Here is a 19,986-nt window from a genome sequence, read left to right as displayed (position 1 = left end):
GCCTCTGAACGTCCAAATGGGTCCTATCTGATGACCATGAAAAGATGACAAACTACATTTTATACCAATTATTTACATGTATTGATAGGTTTAGTGGGTCGGAAGCTATTAAACACTTTACATCAGTAGAGGGTTTTGGTTGCCAGTGGCTGTTTGGGTCTTTATGGGTTAATAACTGTTGATCTACTAATCCTATCAATATGTGACAGTAACTCATGTAAAAAAAATTCTCAGCTTTTCAACAGCATCAGATATCACCCATTTGGACATTCAGAGGTTCTGTAGTGAACATGCAAACATGTCATTTTCTGCAATATTGATTCATCAATAAAACCTACAGAGTTTGCTAAATGACAGTGGTTGGAGATGCTTGTTTTTACATCCAGTTAATGATATATTTTCTTGCGTGAAATTTTTTCTTCTTCTTCAGTTTTGTCTGTTTTGATAGAATAAATTTTGAGTTTACTCTAAGCTTTTATCGTCTACAAAATCAGTAAATTAAATATTGGAAAATACTCTTTTTTTTAACTGAAAAATACAAAATGCAGAGGATAATACTATAATAATTGGTGACAAATCACTTTGTAATGGTTACATGTAGAGAAAAAATAATCTGGGACTTGCCACAAAAATACTTCTAGGTCTTTAAGTGTTAAAGGTCCAAATTTAGGAGGATTTATGTTGATATAATTGCAAAAATTGATAAAAAAAAAAAAAAAACGTATGTTGCCTGATGATATTTTAGATTAAATGATTCAGAGCAGAGAGGTACTTTGTTAAGTCACATTTTTGTGTAAGTATTTTTTTTTTTAGGTTTTTAGGTATTCGTGTATTCCTTCATATAGTTTTGTATTTTTTTAGTGCTAGTTTATGTTTGTGTATAGCACGCTGTAAATGCACATCCCTAACATACACTATATATCTGTATATTTTAAATGAGCTCTCATTTTTGCCTCTGTCTGCATCGTCTGGTTGTCGGTTTGTGTAACTCCACACAGAGAGAACTGTTTAATAATACAGAGCCCAAATCTCCTGTGCGGCTCCAACTGGCTTCATAAACCAGACACATATTTGTGGAGATTTGTTGGGTTTTTCTCTGTAATACTGTAAGGCCTTCATATAATGTAAAGTGCCTCGAGAGGATTTTTCGTTGTGATGTTGAATGGAACTGAACATACTCAAGACAGAAAATTCCAAAGTATCCCTTGCTGCCTGCTGCAACTTTTGACTAGAGACTAGTTTAAAGGCTCTGGTTTATAACAATTTAAGGCTTATTTTTTAGTTTATACAGTGTAACATCACATTCATGTGTTCCCGTGGCATTAAAGTGTCAATATGTATTGTACGTAAATTCCACTTTCAAATATTAAAAGTGATCTAAAATTGTTGTTACTATGTTTAGAATAAAGAGCTGTGGATTTCTGCCAAAAATGTCAATGCATTGGATTGTAGAGAAATGAAGTGAGCATCAGAAATTGACCAAATGGGATGAGAACCACTCAGAAACCACTTTTATTGTGAAAGAAAAGTAGTGATTTTAATAGAAGCTGTTTTCTCTGCTGGACTCAGGTGTAAATGAAAAGAATGGAGTTTGATGCTGAAATGCCAGTGTTTCTTCTACATGAGTGAGTTTGATTCTGAGGCTCATGAAGGTGTAAACTTATTATATGAGGTTCTTATCTTTGCTAAGTTGCCGTTTGTTGATCCACGGTTCAGATTAAACTGATACAGTTCTGACCTTGTTTGTTGGATTCTAAACAGATCTTTAGTTCCGCTATTGACAACACAAACTGTACAGAAAACAGAGGTGATTTGTGGTTTTACTGTGGCTGTTTTCTGTCAAGAAACAGAGCTAAGCTAACAGAGCTACAATGCAAACTATCAGCATGTAAAGATTATAAAACACAATTTTATTTTGGGAGACTGTCAAAAGAAGCTTTTTTTTTTTTTTGATGAATGAAGACAATAATTACAATTATGTTAAATGATCATGGTTTTCTCAAATAATTACGATGTAGTGATTATGTAATAACTGTGACTGACCTGTTTGGGTGAACCCTAACCCTTGGGTGAACTACCTCTACGGGGTTCAGCACTGGACAGCGCTACGGTTCCCAGTGCCTTTTGAAAAGGTTCAGCACTGGACAGCTGGCTCTAAGAGCTGTTATGTTCGCAGCCAACACATCACTAATTAGAATACAGGTTTTAATCTCGTCCACTAACAAGTGGAGCTGATGGTTTAATGCTTTTGCCATTATTTTATTGAGCAGCAAAAAATTAAATACGTTTTACTTTAATGTTAAAAGATTGCTATAATCTTCAAATCTAGAATTACATTAAAAAAAACTAACAAACTAAAATAAAATTCATTTAAATTAAATTCTCATTATTCATGTTCCCAAAGCCACAGGGAGCCGCAAAAGAGGGATGAAACAGCCACATGTGGCTCCAGAGCTGCGGGTTGCCGACCCCTGATCTAGACAGCCTAGAAATGCACGGGAATCTGAATGGTTTTGGTCATTACAGTCCCAACTGGAGTCTGTCATGTGACATGTCACTTTTATGTGAGTTTTCATGAGAAAAGGCAAAGCAGTCTGGACAGATATGAGCTTTTTGTGTAGGTTTTGGAGCTCTGGAGAGTGTAGAGTTGAGTTTTCCACAGTGTGACAGAACACCAACTCTGTCTCAGCTGCTGGAAGCCATCCTGCTGTATACCTGTCAACACCGGATGGCTTCAGGGTCTATGTGTTGGCTTGTCAGCTCCAATAAACATTTGTCTCTTTCTCATTGTGTGTGTTTGTGTGTTTTTTTTCTGCAGGGAGTTTGCCAAGGAGAGAGAGCGAGTGGAGAAGAGGCAGGAATTCCTGAAGCTCCGCAGACAGCAGCAAATAGAGAGAGAGTTAACCGGGTACCTGGAGTGGATCTGCAAAGCAGGTCGGATACAAAAACACACACTTCTACACACACACACACTCCTTCTGCCAACTGTAGGTTACAAATGTGAATATACCCCCACAAAATCATTACAGCTCTATTTTAGGACTTCAGCGTACACTTACATGGGCTCACAATCAAAGATAGAAATAACAAAGTCATTGATTCACTGTAATTAAAGCTGACACTGTGATGATTTGTGTTGCAGAGGAGGTCATGCTTGCTGAGGAGGACAAGAATGCGCAGGCGAAGTCTCAAGATCCGGCATGGTACAAAAGGAAACACAATAACTCTGGTGAGGACTGTCGTCTTTTGTCAGCGCACGAAATAACTACAGTGGACAATTTATTCCCATTTTAGGGGCTTAAATAATAGTTTCAGATGCTTAACATTCCAAAAACTGAACCAACACACAAATATACTGTATCCAGAGTATTTGATAAACAACATACAATTAAAAGTGATATATTTATGTAGGGATGAAACATATGTTGTCCAGATGTCCTTATCAGGTGATATTAAGCTATAAATAATCCACACATAGCATGTCAGATATTTATCTGTTGTGTTATATTAAAGGTTTTTCATATACTTATGTATGAGTATGTGTTCCTTTAAAGATAATATGATGAAGATATATTAGTAGATATAATAGTACCTATTTTTAGATTTATATAAGAATGATTTCTTTAAGAGGGGAAAAATAACAAAAACAAAATAAAGAAACAGAAAGTAACCTTAGTATCATCATCCGCTTTGGCCCAAAATGCAATGTTATTTTGTCTTTCCTGTCATGAAACAAGCAAGCAAAACGTAATTTATTTAGCGCATTTCAATCCACCACAATTAAATGTAAAGTAGGAATTTCTGCAAAAACAAAGCCAATAACGTTTAAATAAATGATAGAATAGGCAATTAAATACCTGAAACAGTGAGTTAAAAGTATAAAATAGTAATTACCAAGAATGAAATATGAAAAAAGGATAAAACATGAAATAATGAAAAACAAAAAAAACAAATCAAAACAAAAACAATAAATGAGGTAAAATAATATGTTAAAATCAACATCAATTGTGTTACTTGCAAGGTCTTTCTCTTTTTAAAACATTAATTGATAAAATGTTGTAGCAAGTTAAACACAGTTTTCCTCCCAACCATAGTGAAGATAAAAGCTGATAGACATGGAATGAAAAAGCATGAGAGAAAAGAAACAAAAGAACAAAAGGAAGAGAGTGGAGAAAAAGCCTCCTGTGTCTACATTGGGTTACATTAGGATTGATGTAGCTCCAACTGAACAAAGGTCACAAAGACAAATACAGAAACAGAACAGAGAAGAGAAAATGTTGTTAATAATTTCTGGTGGACAGGTGAGGAATGGTTAACTCTGAAAATGAAAGTAAACTGGCAAATACTACCTTTATTTTAACTGTCAACTGTAGCTTCTTCGCTAGCACGTTTTATTTTATGCTAGGTAACCGGTCAAATATGTTAGCTTGTTTAGTTAGCATAAATGTTCAGTCTCTTAACATAAAATAAACTGGAGCTAGAAAATTACAATAAACTGTTAAGTGACTATTTTTATATTAATTACAAGTAACTGAATGTATGTTTTAAGTTATATGTCTTCAGTTGTTAAAAAACAAACCGCATTTAGGGTAATGCTAATAGCAATGCCCAACAATTAGCTTATTTCTATTTTATTGTAGTATTTTATTATTAGCTTATCTCATACTGAACCTTAGACCAATTTATTGTTTGATATTCTGTCAGGTTTATAAATTAGGTGAGCCTCACACAGTTGTGCTTCTGTTCTCACTTGTTGGTTAAAAGTTACACAAAAATAAGTTAGTTTTAGGCTAGCAAGAAATTAGTATTTTCACAAGTTACATAAGCTAAGGAATAGGTTTTAACAGACCAGGCCATTGTTAATGTTACGTAATGTTACAACTGGATAAAAGTTTGAGAATCTTGTCTTTTTCTCTGAAAGAAAGGCTAATGCCTGCATTTCTTTTTGCTTTCTTCTTACTTTTACATTATTAATCATTCCACCTCCTGCAGTGCAGCTTCAAATAATGCTATAATAATGAGACAAATTGTGTTCTAACAGTACTACACAAGTTTTTCATGTTATTGATAAACATCAGGACATCTGTAAGAACCATTTGCATCAATTTTCAACCCTTCATTTAGGTGCAACGCTGCAGAAAACCTAGATGTTGTAACTCACAACTTTTTTCCCTAAGAAAGGACATTTTTATAACCCTTTCTCAGTTCTTGGCATCATAAATTTTGTTTTTCAGCTCAAGCAGTTTTTTGATTTACATTTCAGGACTTGAGCTTCTTAAATTTCTGTAAGAATGGAAAAAGTGGTCTAAAAGTTTTGGCTGGTATTGCACATTATTAGTATGCATTAGTAGCATTACATTTTGTATAGTGTTAAGTATATATGGGTGTTTCCATAATGCAACAATAATAATTTATATGTAAATCTTAATATACTGTATAACTTACCACAAATATATACTTTTATCAGACAGAATGTTGTTTAGGTTTTATATATACTGTATTACTGTATTATTATTATTATTATTATTATTATTATTACTGTAATAGATTTTAATGCATGTGTATCTGTTGTAGTCAGACCTACCACACTCTCTGCAGTGTTCTTTCTGAGTAATCGGTATGTGGCTGATACAGATCATTATTTCCACAGGCATCTCCCTCTGAGGTGTGTGTGTGCATTCACACAAGTACTGTGCTCTTATCAAGGCCATACTGCCTCTCATCTACAGCCTCACCCAGGGTAACAGTCACAGTGATTAGGGTGGGAGGGTAATGAGATTAGAATTAAGTACAGAGAGAGAGAGGCTCAGCGGTGTTCAGAGGCAGCGTGGGAGTACGAGGGTCCTTCACGCTAGTTTTAACACTCTCTGCTCCGTGGGCTCGATGCTCGCCATGACTTTTATATCGCTCTTAACCATAAAACCCAACTGTGTTTAGTTGTAAAATACCAACAGTGAGTGAGGATGAAATGTGGAGACTGGGCAGTATTTGACCACTTTAACACACATATTTTACACATCATTTCAGCCTTCAAGCATAAAAACAGAAAAAACCTATCCTTGCATTTTTATAGCCAAATATTTAATGTTACATTACAGAGGATAATTTTGATGACAAATTTTCTGTATTATTAATTTTTTACAATGTGTTTTAAACCAACACTGGCAGAAAGAAAACAATGATACAAAGGAGAAAAAAGAAACAAAATGGAGAAAACAACTTAAAGAGAAAAGATTTGCTATTGTAACATAAAAATACACATTATACTATACATATATCCACATACTTTACTTTTACATACATTCCTGTGTAAAAGAGCCAAATAAACTAGGTGGATGTTAGATTGTGGTGAAATCAACCCAGGTTTTACAGTCCTATGCAAAAGTCCTGGTCCATCATCAGGTTTGTTGGTTTAGTGAAGTTCTAATGACCACACATGCATTTGTCTCCAATCTGATATATGTGAAGTATGTACAGCAGGAAAACCAAATGTTTCAGGTTAAAAACAGCTTCAATATACCAAAGTGGTCATATTTAGTGTGACCTCCCTCTGCACTTAACATGTCTTTAACCCTTTTGTTCGTACAATATGAAATTTATTGCATTAATTTTCTGATGTTTTATACCAGGTTTCATTCAACACATGTCAAATCTTCTAAATTGTTTGTGTTGCTTGGGGTCAGAGGTCACACTAAATCGTGACTTTAACCTTTACAACACATTTAGTTAAATTTTTTATGTGTCTTTTAAGGCTGGGCACATATTTACTGTATTTTCTTGTTGTATCTCAAGAAAAGACGATGAAAAATAAATATGGATGATCATTTCAACCCTGAAAAAACAACAGACGTAAATTTGACATAAGACTTTTGCACAGAACTGTATATCTAATCATATATACCGTACATGCACATTTGATCTGGACAGTTTAATGAATGTGGTCATATGATATGCTCTCAACCATAACCACATGAGAGAGAGCAAAAACAAAGGCGTTAAAAGAAGTGTTTTTAAACACTTTAATCAAATGATTTTTGGTCTAATTATCAATCCCCAATGCATATTCATACACAAATACACAGACATTGGCCTAGCTTCATAGATGTATTGTACACTGTAAATGCACATATTCATAAATATACACTCTAATACTTAATTCTGCAAGGACAGGATGATTCAGTCAGATGATTATAATTATCGTCATTATGATTTGACTTTCACCATTATGACTCGTTTTTTCCAAGGAATTGAAGGAGATTGAACTGATAACTGACAAATCCCTAAATAGTAGTATTTTAGAGACTGAGCAGCAGCTTATGAAATCTGATGGTATGAGTTTATGTTTTTCAGTCACTGTCTTGCAATGAATAATAATTTTTGTGTTTTCAGAAAAATACCAAAGGGGTTGCATGCATTTCGAAGTAATCCTTTGTGTGGTTTGACTTTTATCTACTAATCTACTGTCTAAACTTGTTCGAACACTTGCAGCCTATATCAGAAATTCATTTACACAAAATTCTGAGCAAGTGGGCGGATTAAAAATACTGCAGATATTCAAAGTTTTACCAAAGATAGACAAGGCAGAGGTAGAAAGACAGTGTAAGTAGTAACACTGAGATCCTGCTTTATTTTCACATGTAACTCTTTTCTTGTTGCATTGACAGTGTTAAAAAGAGCGAAGAAGAGTAAGAATGACCTCATCAACGCAGAAGAAGGAGAGGACCACTTCACTGACATCTCATCTGTTGGTGAGGACAATACCTGTGACACAATGGGCTCTATTTTCTTGCCGGTGTATCTGCAAAGCAGTTGTTACTATGTTCTTTGGGCGTAAGTCTTTTTGTAAGCATTTGTGTATGTCCCTGCTAACACTGAGGTACAGTGGAGGATGTTTTTGTGTTGAATGTCAAAGTCAGCTTCATTGTCAGTTTTGCCATATGTACAGCTCATATAGAAGACTAGAAGTGCAAACACTCTAAGGCCCACAGTGCATCAATGAACATTGTAGAAAAAATATAAAAAATAGCATAGAACTATAAATGGAATGTAACTATAGACAGCGGGGAATGTGGAGTGCAGTGCTGATTTTGGGGTCAAAGCAGCTTATCAGAGCTGGTTTGGAAACCAAATCACACACCTGGTATTTATACTGGGATTTGTGCCTACTACTTAAATCAGAATTGTTTTATCTTCTGCAGATTGACATTAAAATGAATCTACTAAGGTATATAAAAAAGGCTGTAAGCAATATTATCCATAAGTGTATTTAGTGTGACCCCTGACCCCATGACAAGAAGCAGCACAAACAATTAGAATCATCTGACATGTGTTGAATGAAACCTGGTATAAAACAACAGAAAATTAATGCAATAAATCTCATAGTGTCTGAACAAAAGGGTTTAAGACATGTTAAGTGCAAAGGGAGGTCACGTTAAATACGACCACTATGGCTTATAGAAGCTGTTTTTTCCCTGAAAATTTTGAATTTCCTGCTGTTCATACTTCACATATAGCAGATTGGATCTTAATACAGAGACGAATACAAATGTGCGGACATTAGAACTTTAATAAACCAACAAACGTAATGTTGACCTAGGACTGTTGAACAATACTATATAAGCTGATAACTGACTTGATTTTTATTTATTTTTCTGCTCGTATTGGTTCTAAATACGGTCTAAATATAGTTTATGAGTGGTCCCAAGTTCACATCCCGGACGAGCCCCCACTTTTGAGCTTCCCAGTTTAAAAAAATAGCTAACAAACCATCGCTTGACCAACTCAGTTGAAGATAATCACAATTAAATATTAAAAACACCATCAAGATGATCTTAAAGGCATGTTAAGATACTAAATAAATAAATCCTTTGGTTTATAGAAGCTGTTTTTTTACCTGAAACGTTTGTTTTTCCAGTTGTACATACTTCACATATATCCATATTGGATCTAAATACAGAGAGAAATGCATATGTGTGGACATTAGAACTTTACTAAACCTACAAACCTATGACTGACAGATATGTAGATTGGTACATACAGTATATAGACACATAGATATCCAGATAAATAGATGCAGTAGATAGATACATTGATACATAGATTGTGTTAGAGTTAGCATGGGTTCTGAGATGTTACACAATGAGTCAGATGTCTGGATTAAAATAGACCAGGAAATGATTAACCCGCTATTCTTCCTGAGCTAGTAATGAAATTCTAATAGAACCATTTCTCTTCTTTCCTTTCGTGTCCAGCCCCACTTGACATTTGAGCTTAATTTAAGTAACAGAAAGTTTAATATAGTACAGATACATGAGAGCAGGGACGGCTGTGGTAAAGGCCGGAGCACACTGCCTCAGATGGAACTGAGGAATTCTCTTCAGTTATATCACACTTAAAGCTCATCAGAAACTGAATAACCTCCTTTAGCCAATGTAGAAGTTAATTATATTACTTTTAGACCCACACCCCAGTGGTACTTAGAGGCGTTTACTACCACTTCACAGGAGCATACCTCTACAAAGCGTGGAATAAATCGTGCTGGAGATTTCAAACTTTAGTGGAATCATGAACTCATGAAAATTAAAACTTTATTTAATGTGAGTGCAGTTCTTTTAGATTCGGTTGCTTTATTGCCATTTTGTGTTTTGTCCCAACTGCCCCCCAAGGGTCGCCGTTCGCCCGGGCCAGCGTTAAGAGCAAGAACGAGAGCTCGTCTTACTTCAGGAGGAAAGAGAAGAGGGTTCGCTTCACCATTCGCCGTTTGGTCAAATCCCAGAGCTTCTACTGGACGGTTCTGTGTCTGGTTGGTCTCAACACATTGTGTGTGGCTATTGTCCACTATGACCAGCCTGAGTGGCTCACCTATGCACTATGTGAGTATGAGGAGGCATTTAGAAGGGTCTGTGGGGTTTTGTCTCAGTATTTACATATTCGAATATTTGTTGTTACAATACTAGAGTATAGTATGTATAGTCAGAATGTCTCAATCAATCAAAACAATAAGATGCAGTATTTGTGGATAACATGGTGAAAGTTTGTATATTCACTATCATTATTGTAAGTGAGTCAAGCAAAAATAGTGTTTACAGATTACTTTATGTTTACCGTTTTTTTTACTTTTTTGTTATTCTGTTTTATTCTGTTTTGTTCATGAATTATTTGCACAATAAAACAAAAGATAAAGATGAGGCTCAAAATACAACAATTTTGCAGATAAGACTAAAAATGCTAACATTGAAATCTACATAAATATAAGCAATAAGACACATGATTTAAGCAGATTTCCAACAATGAGTCAGTAAATAAAAGACATAATATGTTGTAAAATATTAAAGTTAGGGACTTAGAAGAAGGGGATGTAATACGGTTGACAGGTGACCATATGACACAACCAAATGTTTTCAGTGTTAAATGAAAGAGGTTGAAAATATTTGCTATAAATCATCAAGTAAACAATATATGTAACATTAGCTTTTTAGTTGTTTTTAGATATTTTAGGGCAGAAATGTAACATACTATAGCTCTTCGTATGTAATTTTTCCCACATACAACCTAGTTTCAAGTTATTTTTTATAATAGCCAATATTCCACTTGTGAAAATGTTGAACCATATTGTGTATGGGTTTCTCTACTATAGTCCTATTTAGCTGGTTATGATTGCAACCTTTGTGGCTAATGCTACCCATTATTAGCAAATGTCTGCTCCATTACTGACCATAAAAATAATAAAAGTTTGCCAAATACACTCCTGTAGACTTTCACTAATGCAGCAAAACTCATTTTGCGGTGGCCACATGTGAAAATTGAAGGAAATGAATGCACTAATGATTGCTAGCTTTACAAAGAGGATACAATAATTTAGTTGATTTTAATATGACTCAGAATATCACTCCTTTACAGAATATTAGTGTAATGTTTCTGTGAATTTGAAGGTTTTATGTATTGCACTATGTAAACATGGTGATATTTAGCATACTTAATGGTAACCAGTCTTTTTTTACTTTTTTTTTTACAGTTCATCCTGATGAAAACATATGCATCTTACTAAACTTTGTTGCAGCACCCATAATACCACTGAAACCTACGTATGAAAACATTAAAGTTTAAATTTAGACCAACTTATCATCTTGATTAAAACCTAATTGACTGATTTTGGCCGTCCGGGTAACTGGTATTTACTGTGTGCCTGTCTGCATTCTGATATCGACTGCACCTGGTTACTTAGCATCTGCTGCTCTGATTCCTGTTAATTTTCTGCTTTGCTCAGGCAGGTAAAAAAACCCAAAAAACACACACATCACTCACAGATACCGCAGGGCATTTTACAAACACACATGAGCAAACATACAACTCACACAGTCCATCATGGCAGAGTACAGCAGTTATTTTGTCAAACAATACAGTCTTTCTGTGTCATATTTACTGTGGGCACAGCTGAACAGGCAGCAGTAGCTCAGCTCTATTGAATTGTGTAAATCAGCAGGGAGCCATTGCCTATTAACCTACGGCATTGATCTGTGTGTTTTCTTATTCTCCCTGGACAGACCTGGCTGAGTTTGTATTCCTGGGCCTGTTTCTGGCAGAGATGTCCATGAAAATGTATGGTCTCGGACCCCAGAACTACTTCCACTCCTCATTCAACTGTTTCGACTTTGGGGTGAGTAGTCCTGTTAAGTTGTGGGTTGAATCGATCTACTGTGGTTTTTAGAGCATGTGGTTCAGGACAACAGTGGCAGTGTGGACTGGTGATTCAGGACAGGGTTCCACCAGGAGTTTGATTACAACCTCAGTGTGCATAAAGACTTTACTTTACCGGACAACCTTGAAAAGTATCTGTGATGTTTCCATAAGTGTATGATTTCATCCATTATTATTTATTTATTTATTTTCCAGCTTGTGTCACTCACTTATCCACATGACAACACATAGCTCTATGTAAATATTTTAAAGCCACTGTGGAGGCTTTAACCTGTCTATGTTCTCAGGTGATTATTGGCAGTATTTTTGAGGTGATCTGGGCTGCCATCAAGCCAGGAGCCTCGTTCGGCATCAGTGTACTTCGGGCTCTACGACTGCTCAGGATCTTCAAAGTCACCAAGTGAGTTTTCCCAACCATCTGTTGCTGTCTGTTCATGACACTGGTCTGGATACAATATTTATGTATTTATGCGTGTGTGTAGGTATTGGAACTCTTTGAGGAACCTGGTTGTATCCCTGTTGAACTCCATGAAGTCCATCATCAGTCTCTTGTTTCTCCTCTTCCTCTTCATTGTGGTCTTCGCTCTGCTGGGCATGCAGCTGTTCGGTGGACAGTGAGTAACCATTTCCATTCGTCTGCATGTTACAGAAAAAAATACAGCTCTTTTGACTACTTACGAATTCAGATGATTCAATAATTAGTCAGTTAATCCTGCAGTTCCCAAACTTTGAACATTGTTTTATGTCTTTAAATATAAAACACTGTATAAGAATGACGATTAAAATTAGGCATAGAATCCACAAAATAAACAAAATAATAAAAGAAATTTGAACAAATATAATCTGGCAAATGAAGAAAAATGAGCAGAGTAGCCACAAAAAGTAACAAAATAATTTCAGAAAGAAAGAAGACATATACAGAGAGCTAAAGTAAATGTATAAAATTAAAAAACAATCAAGAAAATGGACAAATAAACAACTAAATGGACAAAATCTCAAAGTATCGGTTCCACAGCCCATTTTAGGGCCTGAACTTAAGTTTAGGAAGGGCTAAAGTAATCAATTAGTTGTCAGCTACTAAATTGATCTGTAACTTTTATGGATTATCTGTTAATAATATTTTAGGGGTAAAAAAAAAGCCTCTTAGATGTGCTGCGCTGTGCTGAGTAAAGTGAACATATTTGGGGTTTTGCAACATTTTATGAATCAAACAACCAATAGATTACTTGGAAAATAATCTACAGATTAATCAATACTGAAAATATTCAGTAGCTGTTGAAAGATTTCAGTTGATTACCTCCGCCAAGGAGGTTATGTTTTTGCCAGGGTTTGTTTGTCTGTCTGTCTGTTTGTCTGTCCGTTAGTGTGCAACATAACTCAAAAAGTTATGGACAGATTTTGATGAAATTTTCAGGGTTTGTTGGAAATGGGATAAGGAAGAAATGATTAAATTTTGGTGGTGATTGGGGGTGGGGGGGCCCACGGGGGGGCCACTGATCAGCCTTGGCGGAGGTCTGCGCTCTCCGAGTGCTTCTAGTTAGAAGAAATATTGCCAGTGTTACCACAGCTAGTGTCTGTTTGCACCTGGAAATGGTTAAAATGAAAATAGCAACTGTTGTTCACCTTCAAAATTTGTGAGAGTTAAGAATAAAATCTGAAAACTGAGATAAATTCAGAACAGATTTAAATCTAACGAAAAGCCTCCAATCACAGGCTCCTGAACAAATGCATTTCTTCTTCTCTATTTCTGTGATTTTCGTCTAATGAGATAGGGACTAACGAAAAGCATTCATAGATTTTGAGAGGGCACAAGACAAATTCTGCTGCCATTCCACCCTGCTTTATCTGCATCCGTCTCACTGGTGGGGATGTAATTAGGTCCCAATAGGCAGACCCAGCTACAAAATGTCAGCATTAGCACAGCTCATCCATTTGAGGAGAATAAACACTCAGAGATCAGCCATAAGGTCACACACACACCAGGCAATAAGACATATAAATGTAATAGGCAGATATGGTACTGGAGTCTAATGGAGGGAAACTGTAAGTGTCTTTGTCCTCCAAAGGTGCAGGAGTGCTGTGGTTGATTACATCCACTGTGCTTTTCTCCCTGCAGGTTTAATTTTGAAGACGAAACGCCGACAACCAACTTTGACACGTTCCCAGCAGCGATCCTCACAGTCTTCCAGGTAAAGGTCAATGCCATCATGTTTTCCCCCTGCTCTGCTTCCACAAATGACCCGGCTTGAACGGTCCCGTGTCTCTTGCAGATCCTGACCGGAGAGGACTGGAACGCAGTCATGTACCACGGAATCGAATCACAGGGGGGAGTTCACGGGGGAATGTTCTCCTCCATTTATTTCATTGTTCTCACCCTCTTTGGAAACTGTATCCTGCCCAATTGATCCCATTGGATTTCCCCTTGTGGCTGCCAGGCAGTCTTATAAACAGAGAGAGAATTTATAATCGATTTGATAAACGGCTGCAATAGTGAGTATTGATCTTGTTTTTATTGATTATTCGATCTTTTCCTGAGACCAAAAACAACCAGACACACTGCTCAACGTCTTCTTGGCCATTGCTGTCGATAACCTTGCAAATGCCCAGGAGCTCACTAAGGTAACTCATCCCTTTAGAGCTTGAGATTTAAGCCCTGTCCAGACCAAAGATTTACAACCAAACAAACAAAACCGTGTTAGAACGTCACAGGCTGAGGTTGCAGAAGCGTAAAGTGGTCTCAAAGGGGCTGGGGGTGTCACCAGCCATTGAGTTTGTCAAATCTCTAGAGGCTGGATTGGGAACATTGAAGTATGTAGTGTGTTTTTCTCAGTATTTATGGCCTGTGGCTCATCTGTTACCGTGAAGAACAGCATTATGATCAGCTGTTTTCCCACTAAATCTTCTCTATATAGTCCATGTTTTCTCGCTTTATTAGAGGTGACACCTGCCTCAGGAGAAATTTTCAACCCTTCACTGTTTCATCGATACCAGGGATACAGCTGTTGTAAACAAATTACTGTCCTCACTAATATTTTAAGATGCTACAAAGTACATCCAGCTACAAAACAGCAGGAAAATCAAGTACAGGGCTGTAGCTTGGCAAGTTTTTGCAAGGTTTTGGTCTGAACTCGGCTTAGAAGCTCACTGTAGTGCTAGGGCCAGTAGTTCTCCATTCAGTTGAACTTTCATCCCTTAAATTTCTTAGCAATCCTTCCGTTTAGTTAGTAAGTAAGTAAAGTTTATTTATAAAGTGCTTTTCACAGATAAAAATCACGAGGTGCTGTACATAAAATGGGTGCAATAAAGCAACATAAGAATAATTTCATAAAAATAAATCCATCAACCAAAAGCTTTCCTAAATAATAACTTCTTAGCTGCCTTATATAGTCCCCTGACTATCTACTACATTTATGGTGGAGTATAGTATATTGTTGGATAATTAAAACTTGTAAGTAAATATGTAAAAAAAAAAAAAAAGTAATACAAATATTGTGTGATGATAACTGTTTCTTGAAAGCACGTACCCAGCTCCAAGAAAAATCACCTTTGTTCAGTCCATTCAAGTTATAATTGTACTTATTCAAGCTTGATGGATAATAAAGGAGTTTTTTTTTTTTTCCCCTGTATTTCAGCGGTAGAATCTCTGTATTTATCTGTGTATTAACTACCCCAAAATCAGCTCATTACAGCTATAAAAATTGCAACTGTGGTACAGTTCAGTGCATCTACAGCAGCCATTACAGACTCATTTCCTCTAAAAAATTTCTCTCTTTTAAGAAAATAAAACATGAAAACATCAGATTTCTGTTCTGGTCACTCGGCAGCTGAAGATACTGCGGGCACTTAAGATGAAAAACACCCACTGTAGTTGACAGTTATAGATTTGTCAAGTGGTTAAAAAGTGGTAGTTGTTTGTATGGATTTGCCTCTGCACATATTATCCAGGATGAAGAGGAACAAGAGGAGGCCATCAATAAGAAACTGGCTCTCCAGAAGGCCAAGGAGGTAAAGGAGGTCAGCCCCATGTCGGCCGCTAACATTTCCATCACAGCGTAAGTTACAAATCTGATCTAATTGTTCTGCTTTTGTTAAATTTATGTTCATTTTATTTCAGTACGTTCCACCCAAAGACAAAACACACGTCAAAAGTATAAATACTGTATGTCCCCTCTATCCTGCACCGTTATCTAAATTCCATGATTGTTTTTCTCTACAAAGGAAAAAATATGGTTTTCTTATATTTAATTAGAAACATGAATCTAAATTTCAAGCACAGCCTCAAATTTACCATTTTGATCGTCATTAAAATCATTCCTCTTCATTAATCCCAGACTGTGAGCTCAAACAGCTTTAGTGGAATCAAACAGGACTCAAAACTCATTATTTTTTTTACTTATAATATTGTACTATATACAAATGTCTTTTAAATTACACAATAGTTGTCAAGATAATTGCTTTGAGCCTTTTTGGATAAATTAAAATACAGAAAAGGTGTGAAACAAATAGAAAGCATTCCATAAACACAACGATATAATCCAAATTGATGTTCTTCCAGCACTTTTATTACATGTTTATTTCCTCTGAAGGACTGTTTCTCTATCAAACACAGACAGGACATGAAGAACATCCTTTATCTGCTCCTTTTGCTCTCTCATAGTCCTTAAAAATTCTAAAATCCAATCAGAATTTAGGCCGTAAAATGTATTAAATGTGATTTTTATTGGTCTTAAAATTTTTATTGGATTATGAAATGAAAATTATATTAAATGCGACCTCCAGACACGATTTGGATCTGCACAAACTGTTAAAATCTGTTAAAATTTTCACGTTTAAAGTGAGACCTGCTCTCATAATGTCAGTTTGTACCACTGTCCGTCATGAAATAGATCTTAAAACACATTCATAACAGTTATATATAACCTTAAATTGAACTTGTTCAAACTGCAGCAGCTCTACTGTGTGATTTAGCTCTGGTAAAAATCCATCCTCGAGGACCTCATCCAACTTGAAACAAAACCTAATGTTGACTGAGCTCCTCGGAGTCCCAGTGAAAGGCAGTTTTAATCTCCTCACCCACTTTCTTTTCTTAACAAAGCACATCCCAGTTTTGTGTCTCCCAAACTTCCTGTACTGTAGATCTCTGCGGAGTCTCTAAGAAAAATCAACAGTAATTCAGCAAAATGTATTCAGTTCACTGTGGAGTGTTTTATACACTGTTTTAAACACACTGTATGTTCATCTCATCCCTTTATAGTTTCATATGCTGCTGCGACAGTGTTTGTTATACTATGATAGTGCGAGGAGAATGGAAATGACTCTACAGATGAATAGATCCAGTCATTTAGACATCTAGCTCCAGTAAGCTCAAATGACTTTGATATGTTTGCTTGCAATCCCAAATCAGAGACAGTCAGGGAAAATCCACATAAAAACAGAAAGCAGCTATTGTTTTTCATTGCAGATAGATAGTTAATGTTCTTAAAGCTCTAGTCGTTCAGTTAAACATCCATAATGACATTTCGGCATACTGTGGTCTGACAGTGCATGAAGCTCCTGAATGTGCTCTTTACCTGTGTTTACAGGCTGGAGAAAATCTACCCTGTGACACAGATTTTGTCTAATCACAGGTTTTTTCAGAAAGGTAGGAGTGTAGGATACATGATTGACAGCTGGAATTACCAGTTGCTGATCAAATCCCGATCTGGATGCAGTTCTGCTCCGTGTTTTGATACGGAAGCTTTGAAACGTAGCTTTGGTTTTCCATAAATAGCATGAAATGGAATCTTTGAAGTCTTTATAAAGCTGCAGGAGGAAGTATTGTAGCTTTGACGTAGGTTTATTTGTAAATGTATTCCGCCCATGTATTTCAAACCTGCAACATTGTCCCCAAGAAAATTTGATCGTGCAGTTTAAGGACCTTTTTATACCTGACAGTCTGAACCTATGTCCAAACCAAGGCTATTTACCTAGTTAGTCTTCTCTGTGGTCTTACAGTGTGAATTATTCAGAAAATGTTTCACTCTTGAAATGACTGTAAACCACTAAGAACAAGGCTAATAAAGTTGATATTAGCAGCTGATTATAATCAATAAATGTTAGAGGTTAAGGGTTAACTCACTTTATCATCCCCGAAGGGAAATTCTGTCTGCATTTTTATCCATACTAAAAACATGTAGCACCTAGCATTAGCAATTAGCATTAGCACATATCAGACACTGATAGTGGTGAGCTGGCACTGAAGGCTCTTAAGATTTGTTCCAAAAGCAAAGTCCAGGAAAAAGTCTATTTTTTTAAGGTGTAAACATAGCAGTGACCTCTAACTTTATTTCATATGCATGAGAAAATTAAGTCAATAAATTAGTATTCATACAGCCCAGTATCATAAATGTTTACACACTGTATAATAAACAACACCACTGTATGTTGACCCTCAGTTGTAGTAATGAAAACCCCACAAAAATAAAGATGAAAAAAATGGAGGAAGCCCAAGAAAGAGCCACAGAATAGACATCTTTCTTCCTGGGCAGATGGACAGTCAAATAGGTGATCAGTAAAGTCTCATCTGATCTAAATTATACATGCAGAAAATGCATGCATACAATATATTTTGTATAATAAAATGAAGTGTCATCACTGAAAAGTTGGCATTTGAGCACTTAATTCTCTATTGTTCACAACAGTTTTAAATGGTGAAAGGAAACGATCACTGTCTGACTTGTAATCAAAATAAAATAGTCTAAGTAAATGCAGAAATCACTGATTTTGTTTGTTGGATGTCCATTTTACATCCATATCCACATAGGAACTTCGTTTTACCAAATCTGACCTATGTACTTGAGATGATTAAAAGACCAGAGCTATCATTGTGTATTGGTATTTCTGTCTATTTTATCCATCCCTGGCATATTGTAAAGCTGGGATGTTAACATGTTTGTTTGGTGTTGTACATCAGTCAAAATAGAATAAAATCCACACTTTGTAGAGGTGGGGAAACACAAACACAAAACTGTTGCTGTGAAGACGTGAATGATCCCAGTTGTGGAGTCAAACAGCCGTGGGTGGAGAAGAAAAAAACACAAATGTGCACAAGATGACTTGAAGTGAACGAGGCAGTTCTGTAGATTTACCTAAAGAAGAAAGTAAAAACCTATTTCATCAGGTGTGTGGATTTCACAACCCTAACACTTTTACTAGACAATGTGCACATTATACTATTATAACACAATTAGTTGTTTATTATTATTTATTATTATTACTACTTATTATTTGTTGTTTTTACTAGTACTTTCTAATGTGCAATTGCCTCTTTTTACTACTGTTTTTATAGTTGTATTACTATTTTCTTGTAATATTTCTTATATGTGTACATTCAGTTGTGTGCTGCTACTGGAACCTTAATTTCCTAAGGGCTCTGCTCAAGGGATCAATGACGTTCTATCTAATCTAATCTAATCTAATCTATTCTAAATTTTTATGAGAACATAAACACCTTTTGTCTACTCTCCTAATACACTAAATCGAAGAGCTTGAAACCCTTAAGTGATTCAATGAATATCTATTTTCACGAAAAGGGAAATTCACAAGTCGCACATCAATGATCCCTCCAGGTGGACAAAACAAAGAAGCACAAAGCAACATAGTACGTCAGGGTTTCCAAGGCCAGAGTAACAGATAAAGACTAGAAAAGTAGTCTGGCTGGCCACAAAACAAAAGACAAGGTCACAAAATAAATGGGAAACAACCCTCACAAAAGCCTCACTTTAAACACTATGTCTGCTGAGACTTTAAATTGACAAACAGGAGCAATGACCAAGAGTTAACCAGAGCTATACAGATGTAGTTGTCTCTAAGAGCAAACTTTGTACAACAGCACCACTGTATGTTACTTAAAATCACTTAAATGAGTTATGTGTAATACTGATATTCTAAATAATTGCTTAATAGGATGGACCCAGAGCAGCCAAAGCAAGCAACAAATTAACACCTCATCTCTGCAGACTATGTCACTCACTGAATAAAGTATGAAGCTCATTGTTTACACACATCTGTATTATGGTATCATTTTCAAACTAAAACTCATAGATGCGTATTTTAACAGTCTGTCTTATAATCTTCACTTGCTGCATCGGCTGATAGTTTACATTATAGCTCTGAAAACAGCCACAGTAAAACCATTAACCACCTCTGTTTTCTGTATGTTTTTTGTTTTCAATAACTGCAAAAAAGACCTGTTTGGAATCCAACAAACAAGGTCAGAACTGTCACAATTTAGACTGGACCATGGATCAA

At 35.9% G+C, this 19,986-nt stretch overlaps 1 protein-coding gene across 1 annotated transcript in view; it reads left to right on the top strand.

Moving 5' to 3' along the window:
- The window catches only part of cacna1ba (calcium channel, voltage-dependent, N type, alpha 1B subunit, a), a 243,832-nt gene that overhangs the window by 130,910 nt on the left and 92,936 nt on the right, over nt 1-19,986 (top strand). Inside the window, exons 8-18 of the mRNA XM_030143711.1 lie at nt 2,819-2,934; nt 3,143-3,229; nt 7,665-7,748; nt 9,657-9,872; nt 11,544-11,656; nt 11,985-12,097; nt 12,180-12,311; nt 13,814-13,886; nt 13,968-14,085; nt 14,249-14,316; nt 15,643-15,749. Of these exons, the coding sequence (XP_029999571.1) occupies nt 2,819-2,934; nt 3,143-3,229; nt 7,665-7,748; nt 9,657-9,872; nt 11,544-11,656; nt 11,985-12,097; nt 12,180-12,311; nt 13,814-13,886; nt 13,968-14,085; nt 14,249-14,316; nt 15,643-15,749 (1,227 nt within the window). The remainder of the gene's footprint in view (nt 1-2,818; nt 2,935-3,142; nt 3,230-7,664; nt 7,749-9,656; nt 9,873-11,543; nt 11,657-11,984; nt 12,098-12,179; nt 12,312-13,813; nt 13,887-13,967; nt 14,086-14,248; nt 14,317-15,642; nt 15,750-19,986) is intronic.

This window comes from Sphaeramia orbicularis, chromosome 9 (genome assembly GCF_902148855.1).
Source record: "Sphaeramia orbicularis chromosome 9, fSphaOr1.1, whole genome shotgun sequence".
NCBI classification, from domain to species: Eukaryota; Metazoa; Chordata; class Actinopteri; order Kurtiformes; family Apogonidae; genus Sphaeramia; species Sphaeramia orbicularis.
The sequence above is the reverse complement of the archived record's forward strand: the minus strand, read 5'-3'. Positions and strand labels throughout refer to the sequence as shown.